Genomic DNA, 21,012 nt, shown 5'->3' on the forward strand with positions numbered 1-21,012 from the left:
CAAGTGCTCTGCTGAGCCTTGGGCATAATAAATCTATAGAGAGTAAAATCTGCTAGATCTTGTCATTTGTCTTCAGTCGTGTTCAACAGCCTGACAATCTCTTATGGGGAAGCTGGAGAGTAGGGGTCAGTTCCAATGAGGATTAGCAGATAAAGAATAATGGAAGGTCAGGGGATCGAGGAATTCGAAGGAGGTGGTGATTATAAAAGGTGGCAGATCACGGACTGGGCATGGAGACAAATGAAGCCAGGAATGGGGAGATAGAGGGGGGTGATAGAGCTAGATCCCAGCCCCAGAGGTGGTGTTGAAGGTAAACAGTGATTGAGGTTATGACTGGAGAGTGGAATGTCAGCGTTCAAGGCCCTAGAAAGAGTACTCCAGAGGAGAGTGAGGTGTCTGGTGTGATCCCACTGGAATGTGGTGCAAGGGGAAAGGATGGTGGGAGGACAGGGAGACACAAAAGGAATACAAGGTAAGTATTTTGTGTGTTTATCCTTAGGCAGTTAGGGGGCTCAGTAGGTATAGCTCTGGTCTGGAGGGAGGAAGACCCGAGTTCAGATCCAACCTCAGGCATTTACCAGCTGTGTGACCCTGGGCAAGTCCTTAACCTTGATAGGGCAACAAGCTAATGCATACATGGAGTGCTCAGATTACATATCCATATGAGATAAGTTAAGATTCAGAGAGAAAATGAGTGACCTACAAGTCAATGCTTGTAGGAATTCTTGGGACCAGAGGAAGCAAGCTTATCTATGGAAACATGTCAAATTGTAAAACAGATTTATCACTTACCATCAGCCCAACCCATGGAAATGTTGAGGGGTTTGTCTTTTTTTTTTTTAACCTTCCCTCACTAGCAGAGTAGATGATTGGCATTACTTAAAAATTAATTGATTTTCCTTTTCATATCAATTGGGAAAATGTGATCCACAAAGCCCTCAGGTGATAATCCATAGAGTGAGCTCTCTGACTTCATAATTTGTACTTCATTTCTCTAGAAAGCGTCCTTGAGAGCCCAGGATGATTCCTGCACTCCCTAATTGAGTGAATGCCAGTTCTTACACATAATGTAGTTGTTAGCTTTCACTGTCTATAAAAAGACTCAGGTGGGAGGGAGGAATGGAAGCAATTCAGACAAGAAATCTTTCAAGGCAAGTGGCAGCTGAACATACCCAAACAAAACAAGAGTAGAAATGGGAGTTTGGGAGAGAAGGCCCTCCCAAAGTTAAGGTTATCAAGGATCTGAAGGGTTGACTCTGTTTTCTGGATTTCTCTCTTTTATAAGCAAGGCAAACTGAGGTTGTTTACTGAGGTATCATGGTAGAGTAGTGATACAGTATCATGTATTTAGAGCTGGAAGGAACCTCAGAGGTATAATTTCTTTCTTTTTTTTTTGCTTTTTTTTTTGGAGGGTGGAGGGCAATTGGGGTTGTGACTTGCCCAAGGTCACACGGCTAGTTTTTGTTTTAAGTATCTGATTCCAGATAGAGGTATAATTTCTAAAGGCCAATTTCTTCATTTTACTGGTGAAGAAACTGAGACCAGGGGACTCAAAGATTTCCTTAATGTCTCACTGGTGTTAAGTATTGGCAACAGGATTCCAACCAAAATCCTTGTTCTTTTCCTCTCTACCACACTATTTATTGTGACAATATTGTGAGTGGCTAGAGTGTTTGGAGTCAGGAAGACCTGAGTTCAAGTGCCTCAGGCACTTACTTTTAATCCCTCTCAGCCTCAGTTTCCTTATCTGTAAAATGGGAATTATAATAGCACCTACCCCTCCCACGGTTAATACATTTAAAGTGCTCTGTGAAATTATAATTCTATCCAAATGTCAGATGCATTTATTAGGTATTATCTATGAAATGCTCTGCACTATGGACTACAGCATGAACCCTGCCTTCAAAGAGTATCCTCCAGAACCAGAAACAAGACTTAAATCAGTTAGAGAACTAGAGAAATGATACAATGAAATGTAAAGATGTTGGTACAGATATTCCTCAGGAGCTCAGTGTGGGGAAGTGAGATAAGCACTCACCACTTGGGCATGGCTAACCGCAGCACAGAAAGTCATATGGCTCCTATGGAGACGAAGGCTCTCACTTCATTGTCTCATTCCTTTTTCTGTGAGCTCAATAGGTTAGAAAAGAAAAGTTATTACAGTCAGTCATGAAAATCATGGTCCAGTTTATCCGTTTGTGTTTCACTTCATAGCTCCGTACACCTTCTGCTGTGGTGGTGATTTATCTTCCATGGCTGAATATTGTTTTTCCACATATGCTTTGTCATCATGGAAAAGCCTCACAAAGGAAAAATACAACAAATGAAAATCTTTGTGTTAAGTCAAGTCTTGAGGTGGATATTTGTTGTTTATTGTGGTTTTGATGGGCTAAATAAATCGGTATATTAGCAGGCATCCAGTGAACGTGAGGGAATGTTAACATTTTACTTACGTTCCGCTACAATTTCCAGATGTGCAGTTGGGTACCTGAACTAAAGTGAAATTTGGAATGTACCAGGCAGAATACTAATTGTTTCTTCAGTCCAATAAAGAGTTTAATAGAAAGGACTTGTCTTTTTGATGCGTTGATTTTTGCCCTTAGCTAGTAAAAAAGAAAAAAAGTTTAGTGGAGAAGTCAGTACCTAGGAAAGCTGGAAACCATGAAGCCTTTCCCAACCCTTTTAATTCTAGTACCTCCTTCTGTGAATTCGTTTCTATTAATCCGGTATTTGACTTGCTTTGTATATATTTATTTGCATGTTGTCTCTCCCACTAGATTATAAGCCCTTTAGGGGCAGGAACTATCTTTCACCTCTCTTTATATCTTCGGTGCTTAGCACAGTGCCTGGCATATTGCTGTTAAGAAATTTTTCAGTCCAACTCTTTGTGACACCATTTGGTGTTTTCTTGGCAGACTTACTGGAGTGTTTTGCCATTTCCTTCTCCAGCTCATTTCACAGCCAAGGAACTGAGACAAACAGGGTTAAGTGACTTGTCCAGGATCACGTGGCTAGTAAGTGTCTGAGGCCAGATTTGAACTCACCAAGTTCAGTCTTCCTGACTCCACCAGCACTTTATCCATTATACCTGTCATACAGTAGTTGCCTAATAAGTGCTAATAAACATTATAATAAATAACATCTTAATAAATATATTCAATATATAGTATCTTAATAAATTTTGATAAACTGATCGAGTGCTGTAGTAATACCAGGGCAGAAAGGACAATTTGGTAGCACATTTCCGAGCAATCTTTGGGCTGAAGAAGCCAGTCAGAAATCCCAGGCTCATTGCTGTTGTTGTGTGCCCTTTGTTCTTGAAGAGGACCAGTGGCATCAGGAAGGTGATGTCATGACTTGCAAGTGAATTGGATTTAAGTGAGGCAGAGTCGTACAAAGTCGTCAGCCTCACTCTCCTCCATAGTCATCGAAGTCCAAGGCAAGACATAGGTCAGGACAGCTGGCAATGGCCCTGGATGCAGTGGGAGACCTTGGCCTTCATATGCTAAGATCTTTCCCAGGTCTCAGTTTTCTGAGGCCACACCCAGTCGATGTTTAAAGCCTAGGTAAGAATTGAGGCAAAAAGTGATCTAGTTTGTCTTCACAAAAGAATCAATCTGGGGAGGGGAAGACCAGAGTCTGACCAGAACAGAAGCAATTGCTATTTACACTCACTCTGAGCCATCAAAACCCAAACAGTGAGCAAGTGAAGCTTAGGCTGGGACCTTTTATTGGCCAGTCAGTTGTTTCATAGGTTCATAGTTCTAGAGGTGAAAGGGACCTCAAGATTGATCTCATTCAATACTTTCATTTTATAGATGAGGAAACTGAGGCCTGGGGAAATGAAGCAACCCATGTAGATAAAACTGTTTGAACTCTTAGAGAACTCTGGAAACGAAAATACTGCCTTTCTTCAAAGAAAGGGAAACATTTCTCTTAGGACTTTGGTTTTTTAGAAAAAAGAAGTTCTCAAGCAATGTTTTAAATTCCTCTTTTGTATAATTTCAGTAAAATCAATCTAAAATAGCTTTAAGTTTGGTCCCAAACATTCTCTGATAGTTGTGTAGTTAAGATTCAGTATCGCATTCTTAGATATCAGAAAGAAAGCATTCCCAAGCTACTATGCCAGCTCTCAGCTAATTTACAGTTATGCACATGAGAGTTGGAAACAGTAGTATCAGCATGTAGTAAGTACAAGACAGCCCTATGATGTGGCAAACCACTCCCAATGAAAGTAGAAATCTGTGAACAGAGTGCATAAAAGGAAAAACAACATATTCAAATGATGTTTCTTCAGAAACCCAAATAGAAGGAATGAGTATAAACAGAGAGTTTTAGGATAGGCGCATCAGGTTGTTGGTTCCTAGAACAGGTTATTGTGGGACATTATGAAATTTTCATCCTATGGGATCTCTTAAAATAGGATAAAGATCCATCTGCCTGCTGTGATTCGGATGTACATAAATTGGTGGTTGGTTATATGACCTCTTAAGTTCTCTGAAGTATAGCCCTATGACTTATTGTTCGCCAAATCCTCCCACCCACCCCAGTCAAAGCAGAGCCTGGAGATTTGCCTCATGTCTGGCAGAAACAGCCCGACATTCTCAACCATGAATACCAGAGCTGTTGGCTTTGAGAACAGATAGTTTTATTTTCCTTTATTAGAGATTATGTAACCACTCTGTTCTGGATGCACCCTAGACAATGCCTTTTTCTCATTCTACAAAGCTCATGGAACCCCTGGGCATAGCATGGCCATGGAGCCCTGTTGTATCTGGGCAGGAAGGACTGAGCTTCATTATTCACCACATCCCCATGTGCATGGAGTGGAGAGAATTGGACCTGACTACAGATGTGCCTTCTTGAAAAGTCTTGCATAAATTGAATTTTTGTCTATTAAAATTTTTCAATGTTTCCAGAGAGCTCCTTCCCTAAAGGTTCACTGCAGTGAATTCTTTTTGTAACTCAAAGAATCCTTTGGTTATATAAATAATCACCCTGTAATTTATTGATTTTGAAAGTTCAGATTGTCAAATGTAGTGCTTTCTTTGGGCAGAGAACACCTATAATCCATTGATTCTGTAATTATAACTTTTGTACCTTGAAAGATTTTTTTTGAGGTTGCCTGTAGGGGGTGCCAAGTAAAAGGAGACAAAAACTAGAAGTTTGATTAAGAGTACCATTTCAGTGGAATTGCTACTATTATTTATGATGATTATTAGCCCACATTTATATAGTATTTTAAAGCACTTTCTTATGAAATAGGTAGCATAAATAGTATTATCATCATTTCACAGATGTTCATGGTCATAGAGCAAGTAAGTGGCAAAACCAGGATTTCAATGCAAATTTCCTGACTCTAAATTCAGTGAATTCACTTTCAACTGAGCCATATTACCTCCCTAGGCTATGTGCCTCATTCATAGCAGACACTCCAGGTGATTCAAGAGAGGCTCAGTTTGTGAAGAGAGAAGAAGCCCTGCCAAGTGTGGTCCCAAAGACATGAGAAGCACCAGCCTTCACTCTTTGTAGAAGCGAGGGATGAGGTCTATGGAACACTTCATAATAAGAACTTTTACATAGGGCTTTAATTTTGAAAAGCAGTTCATTGATGTTTTCTCACTTGAACCTCACAATCAATTTGTGAGGTAGGTGCTATTGTTATTATTATTATTTTATATGTGTGACCTTGGGCAAGTCACTAGATTATATATGTATTATTATTATTATTATCCCCTTTGTCATGTTGGTCAGCTGAGGCTGAGGTTTAAGTAACTTCTGTCTGAACCAAGATTTGGCCTCCGGTCTTCCTGACTGCAAGGGCCACCTACTCCCTATAATGTTGACCTTTATTGATATGTTGTTTAGGTTTGTAGATTTGTATTTTCCCCCTACTTTTTCCTCTTTCTTATAATGGATGGGTCTAGGAGTGAGAGGAAGGAGTTATATTGTGAAATGAAGGTTAAGGAAAGTCAAATGATATCAATAAAACTCTTTAAAAAACAAAAAAGGAGTCCTGTATCCTACACTGACCCTCTCTGTGATCTTGGCAGAGTTACCTAGAAACTTCAATTACTCCTGCAACGTTGACTGCTCATTAACTTCCTATCGCTGCCACTCTGCTAAGCCTCACCCTAAGTGGATCATAGTCTCCTGCAGGAGACTCTGCTTAACACCCTGGTCCAAGGGACTCAGCCCTTACATTCAGCCTTTACCCCAAAGTTACAGATATGGTTTAATGACCTCCCTTACCTACATTGTTCCAGAAAGCCAGAGGCTTTTCACATTAACAGAAAATACATGCAAAGCACAAATACTGAAACCACTATCCTATGAAAATACTAACTAACCAGTCATAAAATTGGATTCCCCTTAGCTGTGAGTGAACAGTGAAAGGGACTCAATCCAGCTAAGCACACCACTAGCTTTGGTAACAGCTCTTCATTTGATCAGAAGGCATTCATTTTTATAAACTTTTGCTTGCCCCAATTGATAATCTGTGCTTTAAGTAGGCACTATCTTGTATTTTCCCCATCAGGATGCCCAGTTTTATTCAATTAACAGAGTGAAAAGAAATATTCTGGAATAAATCAGAAAGAAAATTTGACTTTAAATATGAAGAAACTCATAATTTGAGGGTTAGTTGAGTATTAAAGATTATTTTATTTAAAATATAATAAGGGCAGCTAGGTGGTGCTGTGAATAGAGCACTGGCCCTGGAGTCAGAAGGACCTGCGTTCAAATCTGGCCTCAGAGACTTCACACTTACTATCCATGTGACCCTGGACAAGGCACCTAACCCCAATTGTCCTGTCTGCCCCCCCCTACAAAAAGACAAAAAAAGAAAAAATAATAGAAATGCAATTTAAAGCTATTGATAATTGGAACAAAGCATAGGAAGACATTAAGAGAAGCCTCCCCCTTAAAGGTGAACTATACATTTTTCCTCTTAAAGAGGAATCAGTTTAAAGCTGATTTTAATGTGGTTTCTAATTAGATTTTTATTGACAGAAAATACTTTTAATATATTTACTATTTTGTCTTCTCTCCTCCCCAGGATTGGAAACTAGGTTCATAAAATGAGTTTACAAAAACACAGAACAATGACAACATTTTTGGTAACCTTTAATTAGCCAAAAATAAAACCCTTATTTTGTTTATGTGTGTATGGCAAAAGGGGAGAATATGTTCAGATATAAGCTGATGCAAGGTGGTGCAGTGAATGGCACTGGCCCTAAAGCCAGAAAGCATGTCGCTATTCAGTCATGCAAGAGTCTTCATGGCCCCGTGAACCATAGGGTCCATGGTGTTTTCTTGGCAAAGATACTGGAGTAGTTTGCCATTTCTTTCTCTAGTGAATTAAGGCAAATAGATAAAATTATTTGCCCAGGGACACTCAGCTAGTGTCTGAGGTTGGATTTGAACTAGTATCTTCCTGACTCCAGGCCCAGCCCTCTAGCTGTCCCTGAAGTCCAAACTGTAGACATGGGTTCAAAGTCAACTTTAGACAATTACTAGCTAGGTGACTCAGTTTTCACAGAGTTCCATGATGATAATCATACAGCCTCTCAGGGTTGCTGTGAGGGTAAAATGGTATAATATTTTTACACCACTTTGTAAACCTTAAAAGTTCCATGTAAATGCTGTTTTCTCCTCTTTTCTCCATTTTGGAACTGAGAAAGTCTTTCTGAAAGCACTTCTGAACTTGCTGAACAAGAAAAGATGAGCCTTTTTTGCTTGATTTCAATGTTCTTGTCTGCAGTTTAGCCTGGGCTTGAATGAACCCCCATATAACTTTGCCTGCATCTTTCTATCTCTGTATTATTAGCTTTAAGGGAGGTTCAGTTCACCTTAAATGGCCATACCGATTCCATCTCCTCCTAGGCAGGAGGTTCTTACTTCGCCCCAATTTCTGAATGTCTTTGATCAGTGAATCTCAGCCTCGGGCATCTAACTTTATGATCGTTCTGGTCCCTGAGCCTGCTTGACTCCTCTGGTTCCGATGTCTGCCAGGTTCCATATTCTCCCCTCTGTCTTCTTCTTCTGTTGCTATAGTATTTTGGTGTCCACTTCTTCTATTCCACCTTGTCCACCCCCTGTAGGGGGACCCTACTTGACACCCTAGTCCAAGGGACTCAATCTTTACATGCAGCCCGTATCCCAGAATTACAGATTCAGCTGAATAACCTCCCTTACCTATATTACTCTTTGCCTACATTGTTCCAGCATGCCAGAGGTTTTTTACATTAGATACCTACTGCAGAGAAATGGTCATGTTGACTGCAACAAAATTTTTGCCTCTTGTACTGACTTCTGACCCTAAATCCTGAAAAAGATGCAATTCTACTTTATATGGATAGGAGAGGAAGGGAGGGAAAGCCTCGGTTTGTCCCTGTCATTTCCTCATTGTAGGAAATTCCTTCCATCAAAGCCCTTCTGCAGTTTGTCAACAACAAAGTTTTAGAGATGCCTGTGACAACTAGAAGGTAAGTGACTTTCCCATTGTCATACAACTAGTGTAAATAAGTCAGACTATTGTCTGATTAACAAATTAATTGATAAATTACATTTATTGCCTTTTATGTTCTAGGCACTGTACTAAAAACTAGGGACATAAAAAGAGGCAAAAGAGAGGCCCTCGAGGGGTTCACAGTCTAATGGGGGGGGTCACTATATAGGAATATAATAGGGCCAGCAATATTATACAGGCTGAACTGGAAATAATTAACAGAAGGACACACTAGAATTCAGAGGAAGGAAAAGGCTTCCAGTGAAGGCAGGATTTTAGCAGGGACTTGAAGGAAACCAGGGAAAGTGGAGATGAGGAGGGAGAACATGCCAGGTATGGGGGACAGCCAGAGAAAATCCAAGAGTGGAGACATGGAACGTCTCGTTGGTGGAACAGTAAGGAGGCTAATGTCACTGGATTGACAAGTACGTGGTGGAGAGTGGGGTGTAAGAAAATGGAAGAGATGAGGGCCACAGGACGCGTTGAAGTAGGAAGTGTTTGGTATTTGATTCTGGAAGTGATAGGGAGTCCGTGGAGTTTATTGATAAGAAGGGGTGGATATCTGTGGCAGGATTTGAACCTACACTTTTCAGACTCTAAGGCAAGCCCTTTATCTACTGCACTTCTGTGGTTCTCCATGTGAATACATGCCCAAATGCACAACTACAGAATTCATGACATATTAAAAGAGAACAGACAGACATATAACTCATTGGTTGATCATTTTTTTTTAAATGAAAGCCTGAAATTATTTTCCCATCTTTGTCAGACTGTTCAAGACTAGCTCATGCATGGTGGTCTTAGGATCTTGTCCCAAGAGACCTCCTTCCTCATAATGAGGTCATTCCAGGATTATCTACCCTCTTTTCTTCAGAATTGTAAAAGCAACCAATACTGGCTCATTCCCAGGCTGAGCACAACAGAACAAGATTGTGTTTCCATCACTGATGATGGGTTTCATCATGGTTTCATCATGATCTTTGTATGGCAATATTAGTAGTCATTCTAGACATTCCAGAGTAATAATGAGCGAGCTGTGTTTTAGCAACTCAAATCATTTGTGATGGACAAACTAGGACAGGAACAGGGTTTTTCTTACTTTTTTTGGCTGAGATTGCATGTTAGTTTTAAAATCCAGGCCAAAAAATTATTTATAACAAATACACTTAGAAAGTTAAGTTTTCCTTCATCTACTCCAAGATTTTACATTACATATTTTCTACAAGACAAGCAAAAGACATCTTAACTCCTACTTCCATAATTGTAATTCTAGACAATCGACGCCCTGCTATTAATGTACCTTCTGTAGGAGATGAATGAGGATTAAAAAGCATAAAGGTGGAGCCCAAGATCTAGAACAAGGAATGACTGAGGCAAAAATCAGGCAAAACACAAAACACCCAGGTAGAAAATAAAAGGCCGTCATATTTAGTCGATACCGCTTTGATACATGGAGGATTTAAGGTGTCTCCCCAGATACTATCAGGAATCAATTAACCTAAAATGCCGTGAAGTTAGAAAGGACAACATGACAACAAAGTGTGTTGAAATGAAGACAAGAAATGCCGTAGTGACAAATGTTTAAAAAAATAAAGTCTTGCTTCTTGCTGTCTGCTGTCACTCCCTGACCAACCTGCTGCTGTCATCGCTCAACAACCTCTCCTTCAGTGTTCACTCCAGGTCCTCACTTCGGTCTCATGCCTGCATCCTCATCCTTCTTCCTCTTTTTCGAAGACTTCAGTGTCTGGCACACTGTCACCCTCTCACCCTCAGATCCTGCCCTCAAGCTTGGGGACTTCAAGATGCATATTGATGACCTTTAACAACCTGGCTGCTTGTTTCATCAGTCTCCTTAACTACCCATGACCTACAAGCTTATTCATCCTCAGCCACCCAGAGATGGATTTCGCCATCACCTCTAATTCCAGTTATCTCCTCTTCTATGCAGCCGTCTTGGTTCCACCCCCTAAATACAATTATCTCTAAGATATATGACACTCTAAACTTCTACTCTCTGATCATAACCTCCTCTTCTTCCATCCCTTCTATGTCTTCCAGCCTCTGCCCCATTCATCTTTGAGCTATTCCTTCACACTCAATGTGATATCCAGTCCCTGCCTATACTAAGTCATCTGGCCTCACTTTCTTCCCTCACAATGTGGACTCCATAGTTTACCAATATCCCATATTCTTGAATCCATTGCACCTTTGGCTTATCATCACTCATACCTTGATAAACCTAAACATCCAATTCTTTTCCTCCTATTTATTAATATTTTAGTGACCTGTGTTGGAAGACATCACTCCAGCATGCCATTTATGTTTTCTGATCTCGACTGGTCCTGGGACTTGCCATCTCCTGCCTCCTGCCTCGGCTTCTGGATCCCTGGAATGTTCTTGCTACTCCCTGTGCTTTCCGTGATAAACATTTCCCAAGGTCTCACAGACACAGCAACCACCCACCATGAGGTTGAGATTTCAAGGAATGAGCTTAAAACATCTCAGAACCTGCCTTCCTTAGAAAGCACTCCCCAGCCACTGATATTCTACTCTATACTATTTCCCCAGTGGCCAACATACTCCAATTCTTTTTTTTTTTTTAACTGTCTGTATCCTACTTAATACTGAACCTCCAGTATCCAAAGAACAGATCTCCCTCCCTGACTCCAGCTGTCTACTCATCTACTTCACTCATACCCCTACAATGCTTCACTCCTTCCTTTGGACCCTCTGGAATGTCCATCTCAGAACTGATAAACTTCCTCTCATTTTCAACCTCCCTCTCTGTCCCTGTCTGTCTGTCTGTTTGACTCTCACACAAATGTGTTTACATTCTCTCTCTCTCTGTCTCTCTCTGTCTTCTCTGTCTCTCTGTCTCTGTCTCTCTCTCTCTCTCTCTCTCTGTCTCTCTCTCTGTCTCTCTCTCTCTCTCTCTCTCTCTCTCTCTCCACCCCCCCTTCCTTTCTCTCTTTCCTTTTCTCTCCACACCCCCTCCCCCAGGTATTTACTAATTAGCTATAAACCCCTAGAATGTCTTCCATCATTTCTCCATGAGTTTATTGCTGGCTCACAGTTTTCCTCTCTCTATCAGCTCCTGCTGTCATTACTAAGGGACTTCATCATCACTGTTAATGTTCCCTCCCATATTCTAACTTCCCGTTCCTTCATCTCTTTATTCCCCATGACCTGTTCTCCGCTCCATCTCCTCTACACACAGGGATCTTGCCACCATCTGCTGATACTCCTTGACAATGTTCACGAAGCTTGAAGTTCCTTCATTTGTTCTCATTACATTTTTTCCAGGGCTTTATGACCCCCTAACCATGTTCTGTATCTTTATTACCTGCAACCTTCAGTGTTTCCTTTTTATAATTAAATTTTATTCTTTTTTAATTAATGAAAATTTATTTTCTCCCCCCTCCACTCCCCCCACCCCTCCAACCACTGGGAGGGAAAACCCTTGTAAAATATATACAAAATCAAGTAAAACACTTCCCCTCATTGATCATATCTTTAAAAAAATGTCTAATTTTGCACCCTGAGTCCATTACCCCTCTGTTGCATGCTAGCATTGGAATCATCATTAGACATTGCACTGATGAGAGTTGTTAAATCTTTCAAAGTTTTTTTTTAAGGTGTTGCTATTACTGTTTAAATTGTTCTCCCTATTCTCATCACTTCACTCCATATCAGATCTTACAAGTATTCCCAGATTTCACTGAAACCACCCCTTTCATCATTTTTATGGCACCTTAGTATTCTATTACATTCATATATGAAAATTTGTTTTTCCATTCACCAATTGATGGGAACCCCCTGAGATTGCAGTTCTTTGCTGCTATAAAATATTTTTGTGTTGGCTTGTTTGTTGTGTTGCAGTTGTGTCTTCATGACCCCATCTGAAGTTTTCTTGGCAGATACTGGAGTGGTTTGCCATTTCCTTCTTCAGCTCATTTCATAGGTGAGGAAACTGAAGGAACCAGGGTGAGGTGACTTGTGCAGGGTCTGGACAGCTAGCAAGTGCCTGAGGCCAAACTTGAACTCAGGATTCCAGACCCGGTATTCTATCCACTGTACCACCTAGCCACCCCATCCACTTAGATGCCCTATAAATATTTTTGTACATGTGTTTTTCCCCTTTCTTTGATCTCTTTGCACCCTTAAATATTTTGTCAAGGTTTTGTGTCTACACTGACAATACCTATCCTCGAATTCCTTGCTTTTTTGTCCTGTTTCTGAGCACACCTTTACAGAACCCTGTCATTGGATTAGTTCCACCAGCTGCCTCTTTTGCCTCCGCATAATACTAAATGGTGTTGAAGGAAATTGCAAAATTACATTGACTGGATCCACTTTAAAATTCTTGTGTCTAATCTAAACTGGGCCTTCACTGAAGCAATGTAGTCTTTCTGCTCCTGCCTAAACAATTTACCATTTACCATGGCAGCTATTTCAAACTCCTTTTCTCCTCTAATTTTCCACCATACTCTACCTTCTCAGTTGAAGTCCTTCCCTTGCAATTCATTAAAAAAAATACAGTCATTCTTGAGAGCTCCCTTTCTGCTACCCCGTTTGCCTCTGATATGGTCTCTCACTATCACTTCACTCCACTCTCTGATGAGACACTGGCCTTTCTTGCCAAGACCAGCCCATCTACCTTCATCCTTGATCCTGTCTCTTCCCAGCTTTCTCCCACTATGATCCCTGCTTTTCTCTAATCTCACTGTCTACTGGGTTCTTCCTTACTTCCTACAAATATGCTGGTTTCTAAAAATTCCAATTATGCTTCATCTCTAGGTTCAAATGCTAATTTCTCTGTTTATTATTTGAAGTTCTTCACAACTGGCCACTTCCAATTCCTGTATTTCCAGTCTTCTTACACATTGTTCTCCTCCAAGAACCTGTGGTCCATTCATGCTGGATCACTCAGTCTTCCTCTCACACAATGCACCATCTCCTATCTTGATGCCTTTACACTAGCTGTCTCCCTGCCCAGAATGCTTTCCTTCTTTACCTCTTAGAAACCCTGACTTCCTTCAAAAAGCTACCTTCTGCAGGAGGCTTCTCCTAATCTTCCTCTTCCTCCCCTCTATTCCTTCTAACTAGGTAGCTTTCTGATTTCTGATTCCCCATAAATAGATAATTCAAGAATGATTTCCACAATAGTAATAGTCATTCTCTGAGACTGAAAATTGATACCAAACTTTATTTTGTATTATTTATTAATTATTGCTGGAGAATTGTATCTAATCCGTGTAGTAATACTTATGGATTGGAATTGAACTCGATTGTCTATACAGCAAATATTCAGTGATAGAATTTGTAAGAGTTTAAATTCCCTCTGCCCATGGGGTACGACCTGATCACAAAGATTCAAAATCTGTAAGTTTTTGGAAGGAAAGAGGGGAGAAGGGAAGAAAAGTTAACTTGGTCATGGCATGTTTGCCTACCACAAGACTTTCCAGGGGATATAAGTCAACTGTGTTTTTCCTCATTGCCCTGGGTTTTAGAAATCTCCCCTCTGAATCAAGTCAAGCAAAGCCCAATTTTCATCTCTGTGTGACCAATCACAATCTTAGTTTAGTTTGCATCACTATTCTACTTCTGGTATCTTATATAACCAATGCATAAAGTGCATAAAAGAACTGCTCTGACCATCAGATGGATCTGTGACTACTGGGGAAGTCTTAGATCCCTTTTATTGGCAATTGCTAACCTTCCTAATAAATTGATTATACTCAGAGCTTTGTGCCTCAGTTTCTCTTTATTACATATTTTAATCACAACAATTTGTTGAAACATAATCAGTTTCATATTTTGTGATGTTTGGTATTTACCATGTTTAGCACCTTGGAATTTTGTTTTTACTGCAAAAGCAGAAAGACCTACACAAAACTCGGGGATGTTTTTACTTTCTTTGTGAGTCAACAAGCATATCAAGTGGTCAGTCTAATAGTAAACTATTTACTTAGTCTGCTCCTTCTAAAGAATACTCAGTCCATGAGATCTTTTCTAACATCGAAAGGGGAAGGAGAAGAAGCATTTTATAGCACTTTAAGGTTTACAAAGTACTTTACAAATATTATCTCATTTTATTCTCACACCAACCCTGGGAAGTAGGTGCTATTATGATCTTCATTTTACAAATAGGGAAACTGAGGCAGATGGAGGTTAAAAGAGTTGCCAAGATTCGCACAACTAGTGTCTAGGTTTGTCTCTGTGCCATGGTGAGGCATGAGAATAGAATTTTGTGGAAGTGTCTGGCACATGATGTTTTTTAATAAATATTAACTGAACTGATTTGAGCAGAATGGTAATAGCGATTCTATGATCTAGAAAAATATTCAAAATCTCTTAATATTTCTTTAGCAGTCTCCAAGGAAGTCTCCTAGTGGTGTAACAAGAACGTTCTAGTCAATACAGCAAACATTCGCCTCTTCTAGAGACCATGTGAATCATCTAGTTGGCACAGTGAAGAGAGCATTGGGTGTTGAGTCAGGAAGACCTAAATTCAAACTCAGGCTCAGACAGTAGCCATGTGAACCGGCACAAGTCGCCTAACCCATGTCTGCTTCAGTTTCCTCAACTGTAAGATGGGCTTTTCTACCTTCCAGGGTTGCTGTGAGGACCGAGTGAGATAATAAAAAGCATAGTGGGTGTCACTTTGTAGGCATTTAACAAATGCTCGTTTTCTTCCTTCCGTTAGGTTTTAACCTCTGTTCTTAGATACTTTGATGAATCCAGGAACAATCATATGGTGACAGGCATTCCCTCTACCAACCCAGATCAAAACTCACATATCATTTTATCATAGTCAACTCTCGTCTGTCCTTCTGTAGAAAGGTTTGGGACACTGATTTCTCTGCAAGGCAGAGAAAAGATCCTCAGAGCTGATAGCCTTGGGAAATGTCCTCTCAAACAGACAAGCATTACTGAGAGACTCCTGAGAGTCTGTATGTGCATGGACACACAGATTTGGGAGGAGAGGTTGAGAGGGAGATTTGGCGGGAGTTGGTTGAGGGAGAAGTGAGGAAGAAAATAAAAAGGACCCTGAAGAAATAATCTAACTGGCTGTGACTAATGTTGAGAGCAATAGGATCTTCTGTGCCCGATGCTGCCTACGTCTACCACCAAGGTCAGTGGCGACAGCTGAGATCCAAGCTTATGTGATCAGTCAGGAGCTTCCCCCTTGCCAAAGATTCGTGCCCACGGTGAAGTGCTTTCCTCTCATTCTTTTCTCCCTTTCTATCTGAGAGGGCAGTTGGCTAATAAAAAGTTTTTCTGTCCTTTACATTTATTTATAATTTCTGCTTTAATTAATATTCTAACCCTGGATTATTCTAGATAAAGTATGATTAATCTTAACTTTTTAAATTTATGTATAGAGAGTCACAATATAAAGAAACATGACTGGTTTTTGTATATGGGCAAAAGTTAAATTTGTTAAATTTTTAAAATTTTAAAATTTAAATGAAATCTTGAGACTGATATTGACAGTAAATAGTCATTTATTCATTTTAATTAAAACCCCCAAACTGGTAAAACTGAGTCTGGGTTTTTTGCCTTTAAGCAAAAGCACATCAGTCACCATTACCTTCTGGTAGAAAGATGAGCTAGTGGATTACATCTTGTTTCCCACCTCCCTACACATTTATGTAGAAATCTCTCTGTTGGGGCAGAGTTGGGGCAGTGCCTGGAGATTATGTCAGGCTCTGGGGGAGGAGAGAGGGAGTGCCTAAAGCAGGCTAGTAAAGCACATTCCAAGGGTGAGTTTTAGAGGAGGAAGTAACCACTCCCTTTCACATTCAACCAAATAAACCTCAAAACCCAGATAATACCTAGATAATATGTAGCTTATATTTCCGTCAGTCCTCCCCGGATGACCTACACATTATACTCTCTCTTGGTCCTCTCATAGGCCTGTTAATATTTTCTGTATATCTGTGCAATACTTCAGCTGCTCAGCTGTTAACCCTAGCTGTTAAGAGGTGACTGGCCCACCTTATTTTCTGGGCATGTATATCTTAGATGGAGTCTTTTTTGAAAAATAGATTTTATTGATAATTTTTGCCTTTACAACACCAATATTTCCTTTACAGAGAGCTATCCCTTATTTAAAACAAAAATTAATAGAGAGACAAAGAGGAATAATAGAAGAACGATTCAGTAAAACTGCTTGACACTAGATGAAATCTTGTTTTTTCTCAGCCAAAGAAAACTAAAGCTTATTAAAAGTTCACTTGTATTAGATACAGAGTAAGTCTGTGCTAGGTCATTCTACGGCGCTCTCCCTACTCTATGGCCCTCTCACCCACATGGCATTCTATGGCGCTCTCACAATCATGAATACAGGATGGGGTCTTATATACAGAAGGTCGTGGGAGGAATCTAGGGGTCATCCAGGGGAGGCTTCCGGACGGTCTTCAGGAGGAGTTAATGAGGTCAGTGAGTGGTTAAGGGTGGGAAGTCACTGGAGGCCACAGACAAGGGTGGGCTAGGCCAGTTATTCTGATAGGCTCAAGGGTAGGAAGTAGATGAACAATGGAGGGCTAGGCTAGTAACTAGGCTAGAGGTCTGGGCCCAGCCACAATAAGCCAATGTAAGGCTTATTGTCTCATGCTAGATGAAATCTTTTATTACATTTCTTTTTCAAATTAAAAAACTACTCTTTTTTGGTCTTTTTGGAGGGGGGAAAGCAGTGCAATTGAGGTTAAGTGACTTGCCCAAGGTCACATAGTTAGTAAGTGTTAAATGCCAGGGCTCTATTCACTGTGCCATCTAGCTACTGCAACATTTCTTGTATGACAGTCATCTTTGGTCATATGATACCTTGACTTGATGTGAATACCTTTTAAGACCATGTTCATGCTACAAAAATCAAGTATCTATTATTTGTTATTAGGACTCAATTACTCTGATGCCAGAAAACAGGCACCATCTACTGACTGACTTATTTGATTGTATCGGAAGATCTCCCCTTTTGTAAATAAATGAACTATTTGGTATTTTTTTTTTTAAAGGGGCAGCTAGGTGGTGTGGTGAATAGAGTCTGGAGACTAGGGTCAGGAAGACCTGAGGTCAGTTCCAATCTCAGACACAATTCCAACCTCTTCTCTAAAATGGGATAATAGCGCCTACCCCCTGGGTTATTGGGAGGACCAAATGAGATAATGAATGTAAAGCACTTAGCATAGTGCCTTGCATATAGTAAGTAATATATAAACATTAGCTATTATTATTAGCTATTAAAATGGTATTTCCTTCTTCCTTTAAATGAGATCTATGATATTAGAGTTTTCCCCTTGATTTGATTGTATTTATATAAGCTAACTACTAAAATGCCAGATCTGTTTGATCTAAGACATCTGATCTTGGACCCATGGTCAATCAATCAATCAATATTTATTAAACACCTACTATGTTCCAGGTCCTTTGCTAAACACTGGGTAATTCTACCGTAATACAGCATATATTAAGCCCTGATATGAATCTAACAGCATGGTATAACAAAGAGAAAACCATACTTGGTATCGGGAAATCTGATTCTGAATCTCGACTCTAATACAGATTAGCTATTTTCCTTGTACAAGCTATTTAATTGCTCTAAAATGCTGGGGTGAATTTAGATTGGAGTTCTGATACAAATTTGTGATGTAGTTGGGATTGCTGGGAACCCCGAAATGTCGGGTACAGGACAGTATCCGCCTGGAATGAGTTCATGCATTCAAACCTTCTTCCAGTCAAAAGTGTCAAGGTTTATTTTAAGGCCAATAGTGAGGCTAGATTCCTATTGAAGCTGCAACTTATGGGGGTGAGACTGATAGTTATATACCAAAAAAAGGACAGTGAAAAGATATGGATGGGGATTAAGGAGTGGGAAATAGCCTGGGGTGGGCCAGGGGCAATAGTGAAAGGAATAAAGTGGTCTGGGGTGGGCCAAGAGCCTATGAAGGTGGGCTGGGTTGAGCCAGATGCGCACAGAGAGTTCTGGGCTGCTATAATGTAGGGGAAAATTCAGAAAGCTGGGTTGCTTTCAAAGACATGACTTTTTCTTTAGGGGTCCAGGTCCCATCACTATGTGACCATTGCAAATCATTTAACCTCTTGAGCCTCAGTTTTCTCTTCTGTAAAATGGGACTTAATAATGCTGGTTTATTGTATCAAATGAAATCATGTAAGCCAAGTACTTTGCAAACCTTTTACCACTATGAAAGTATGAGTTATTATTATCCTAAAAATAGAGGCAGAACTTTCTGGAATGTAGGCATAAATTCTGGGAGTTTTCCATCCTTTTTTCTGTTTTGGAAGATAGAATTGATTAGCTGCTGAAACCTCTGCAGGTACTACCAAAGACTGTCTCACAGTTCTGGAAATTTTGCCATTGGTGAGGTCATCAGTGCAAAGCACAAATGTTTGATTTATCCCTTCTCTGACCTCCAGGGGTTCTTAGTGTCTCCGTGACATATTTTGGCCCTAGATTGCATTTACCAGTTGTTTCATAAGTGTATATGTTGACTTTCCAATGAGACTATAATTTCTTAGAATGCAGGAACCATTTCAGTGTGGTATGCTGACCATGAAATCCAAAGAACTGCTGTTTAGTCAAATCACCTGACTTTCCTAAGCCTTAGTTCCTTCACTGGCAAAATGAGACCTATAAGGCTCAGTTGATCCTTACATATATGTGAATCATAGGTGTAAAACATTTACGATCATATATATGAAAATACTTACAAAACAGCAAATTTAAACCATTATGCAAAAATAAGGTATTAATATTACTACATGCTTCTTTTGTATCTATGCAAAAGGCCTTTATATCTGTAGATAGAGATGATTATTTATGTGTATATATATATATATATAATGGGCCTTTAGCCTTTTTTATATTAGCCTTTTATAGAGCCTTGTATGTAGCAGACACTCAAGAAATATGAATTGGCTTGGGTCTCATATGTTATGAGATTAGGAGGCAGAACATAGTCATGACCCCTGTGTGTCTCAATATCAAATCTGGAAATACCGAGGTTAGGGAAGGGTTGTGAGAAATTAACTGGAGCATATTCCTCACTGCTAAAGGAAGGAACTCCCAACTAGGTAACTTAAACTCCCGGTTACAAGCAAACACTAGCATCACCTTTCCTAGGGGCTGACCTATAACCAGTACTTATGTTGCTTTTGTGGAATTAGAACTCTGGGCAGTCAGAAAGCATGGCATCAAGGCTGTTGCCAGGGGCTGCATAGAGTTCTGCTCATAACACATACAAACTTCCTCTCTTATATTGGTTCATTGTGAAATGAGGCTAAAGCAACTTATCTTTGCCATGGCATTAAAAAACAAGGTAATTCCAGAGCATGATTTCATGTAATGCCTTGATTTCAGTCATGACAAATGTTATCGTAACTAGAATACTTTGGTTACCAATGTTTTTCATATTTTTAGAGCATCACGAAACAAGTCTGAGAAAAAGCGTCGTGACCAGTTCAATGTTCTCATCAAAGAACTTAGCTCCATGCTTCCAGGGAACACTCGAAAACTGGATAAAACTACAGTGCTTGAAAAAGTCATTGGATTTTTACAGAAACACAATGGTAAAAAAAAGAAAAGAAAAGAAAGTAACTGCTCTTCTCTATTCCTATTTACTTTCTGCCCTTTCTATAGTGTTTTTCTATAGTGTTTTCATGCTTAGATACTTCCTAATTTGGATTTCTCCACCCCTGAAGTTTCTCCTTTTCAGAAGCTGCCTGTGTGTAAAACAGGAATCAGCTTTTCTTCATTCCATGCTTCTCCTCCCTCATTAATAGCCCCTTATTAGGCTAGGTTAGAAGATGGCACTGCCCTCCCAAATTGCCTTTATTATTTCGATCATTACAGCAAGAGCATGTTAAATAAGGAGTGTAGGGAACCCTGAGCAGCAATAACCACCCAGACCAGTCAGGATATAAACACTGCCAGGCGGATTACCCTTTTCAAAGTATACTTGGAGCATATATTTTTTTTATGACATAAAAATTTGAGAGCAATTGCATTGATTTCCTACCAGATAGAACAGTGCCAACTTCTCTTCTCACTGTCCCTGTCCTTAATTCTGATGTGTGGACATCCTTGTATCATTCTCACCAGCATCAAGTCCTGCTTTGAAAAGATATTGTACTTTTGGTTGATTCTTGAAGCTGCTCTCAAACTACCCCCTGTGAGGTTATTAAAATCCCTGTGTTAACCATTCTCTTGTGCCCTTGACCAATTTCTTTTTCTCCTAGCAGTACCTGTACCTTTCCCTCCTCCCACCTGCAAATTAAGCAGGAGAGAGAGACAGAGAGAGACAGAGACAGAGAGAAAGAGAGACAGACAGACAGACAGACAGAGAGAGACAGAGACAGAGAGAGAGAGACAGAGAAAGAGAGACAGAGAGAGACAAAGAGAGAGGCAGAGAGAGAGAGAAACAGGAGAGAGAGAGACAGAGAGAGAGACAGAGAGAGACAGAGAGAGACAAAGAGAGAGG

General features: G+C 40.1%; 1 protein-coding gene across 8 annotated transcripts in view; it reads left to right on the forward strand.

The window, feature by feature from the left end:
* Positions 1-21,012, forward strand: part of NPAS2 (neuronal PAS domain protein 2) — a 247,683-nt gene that overhangs the window by 144,197 nt on the left and 82,474 nt on the right. For all 8 annotated transcript variants that reach the window (XM_069073028.1, XM_069073027.1, XM_069073021.1 and 5 more), the window contains exon 3: positions 19,953-20,101. In XM_069073028.1, the coding sequence (XP_068929129.1) occupies positions 19,953-20,101 (149 nt within the window). The remainder of the gene's footprint in view (positions 1-19,952; positions 20,102-21,012) is intronic.

Source organism: Petaurus breviceps, unplaced genomic scaffold, assembly GCF_028583685.1.
Source record: "Petaurus breviceps papuanus isolate PSGF00001 unplaced genomic scaffold, PetGlider_PUasm1.0 90849, whole genome shotgun sequence".
Taxonomy (NCBI): domain Eukaryota; kingdom Metazoa; phylum Chordata; class Mammalia; order Diprotodontia; family Petauridae; genus Petaurus; species Petaurus breviceps.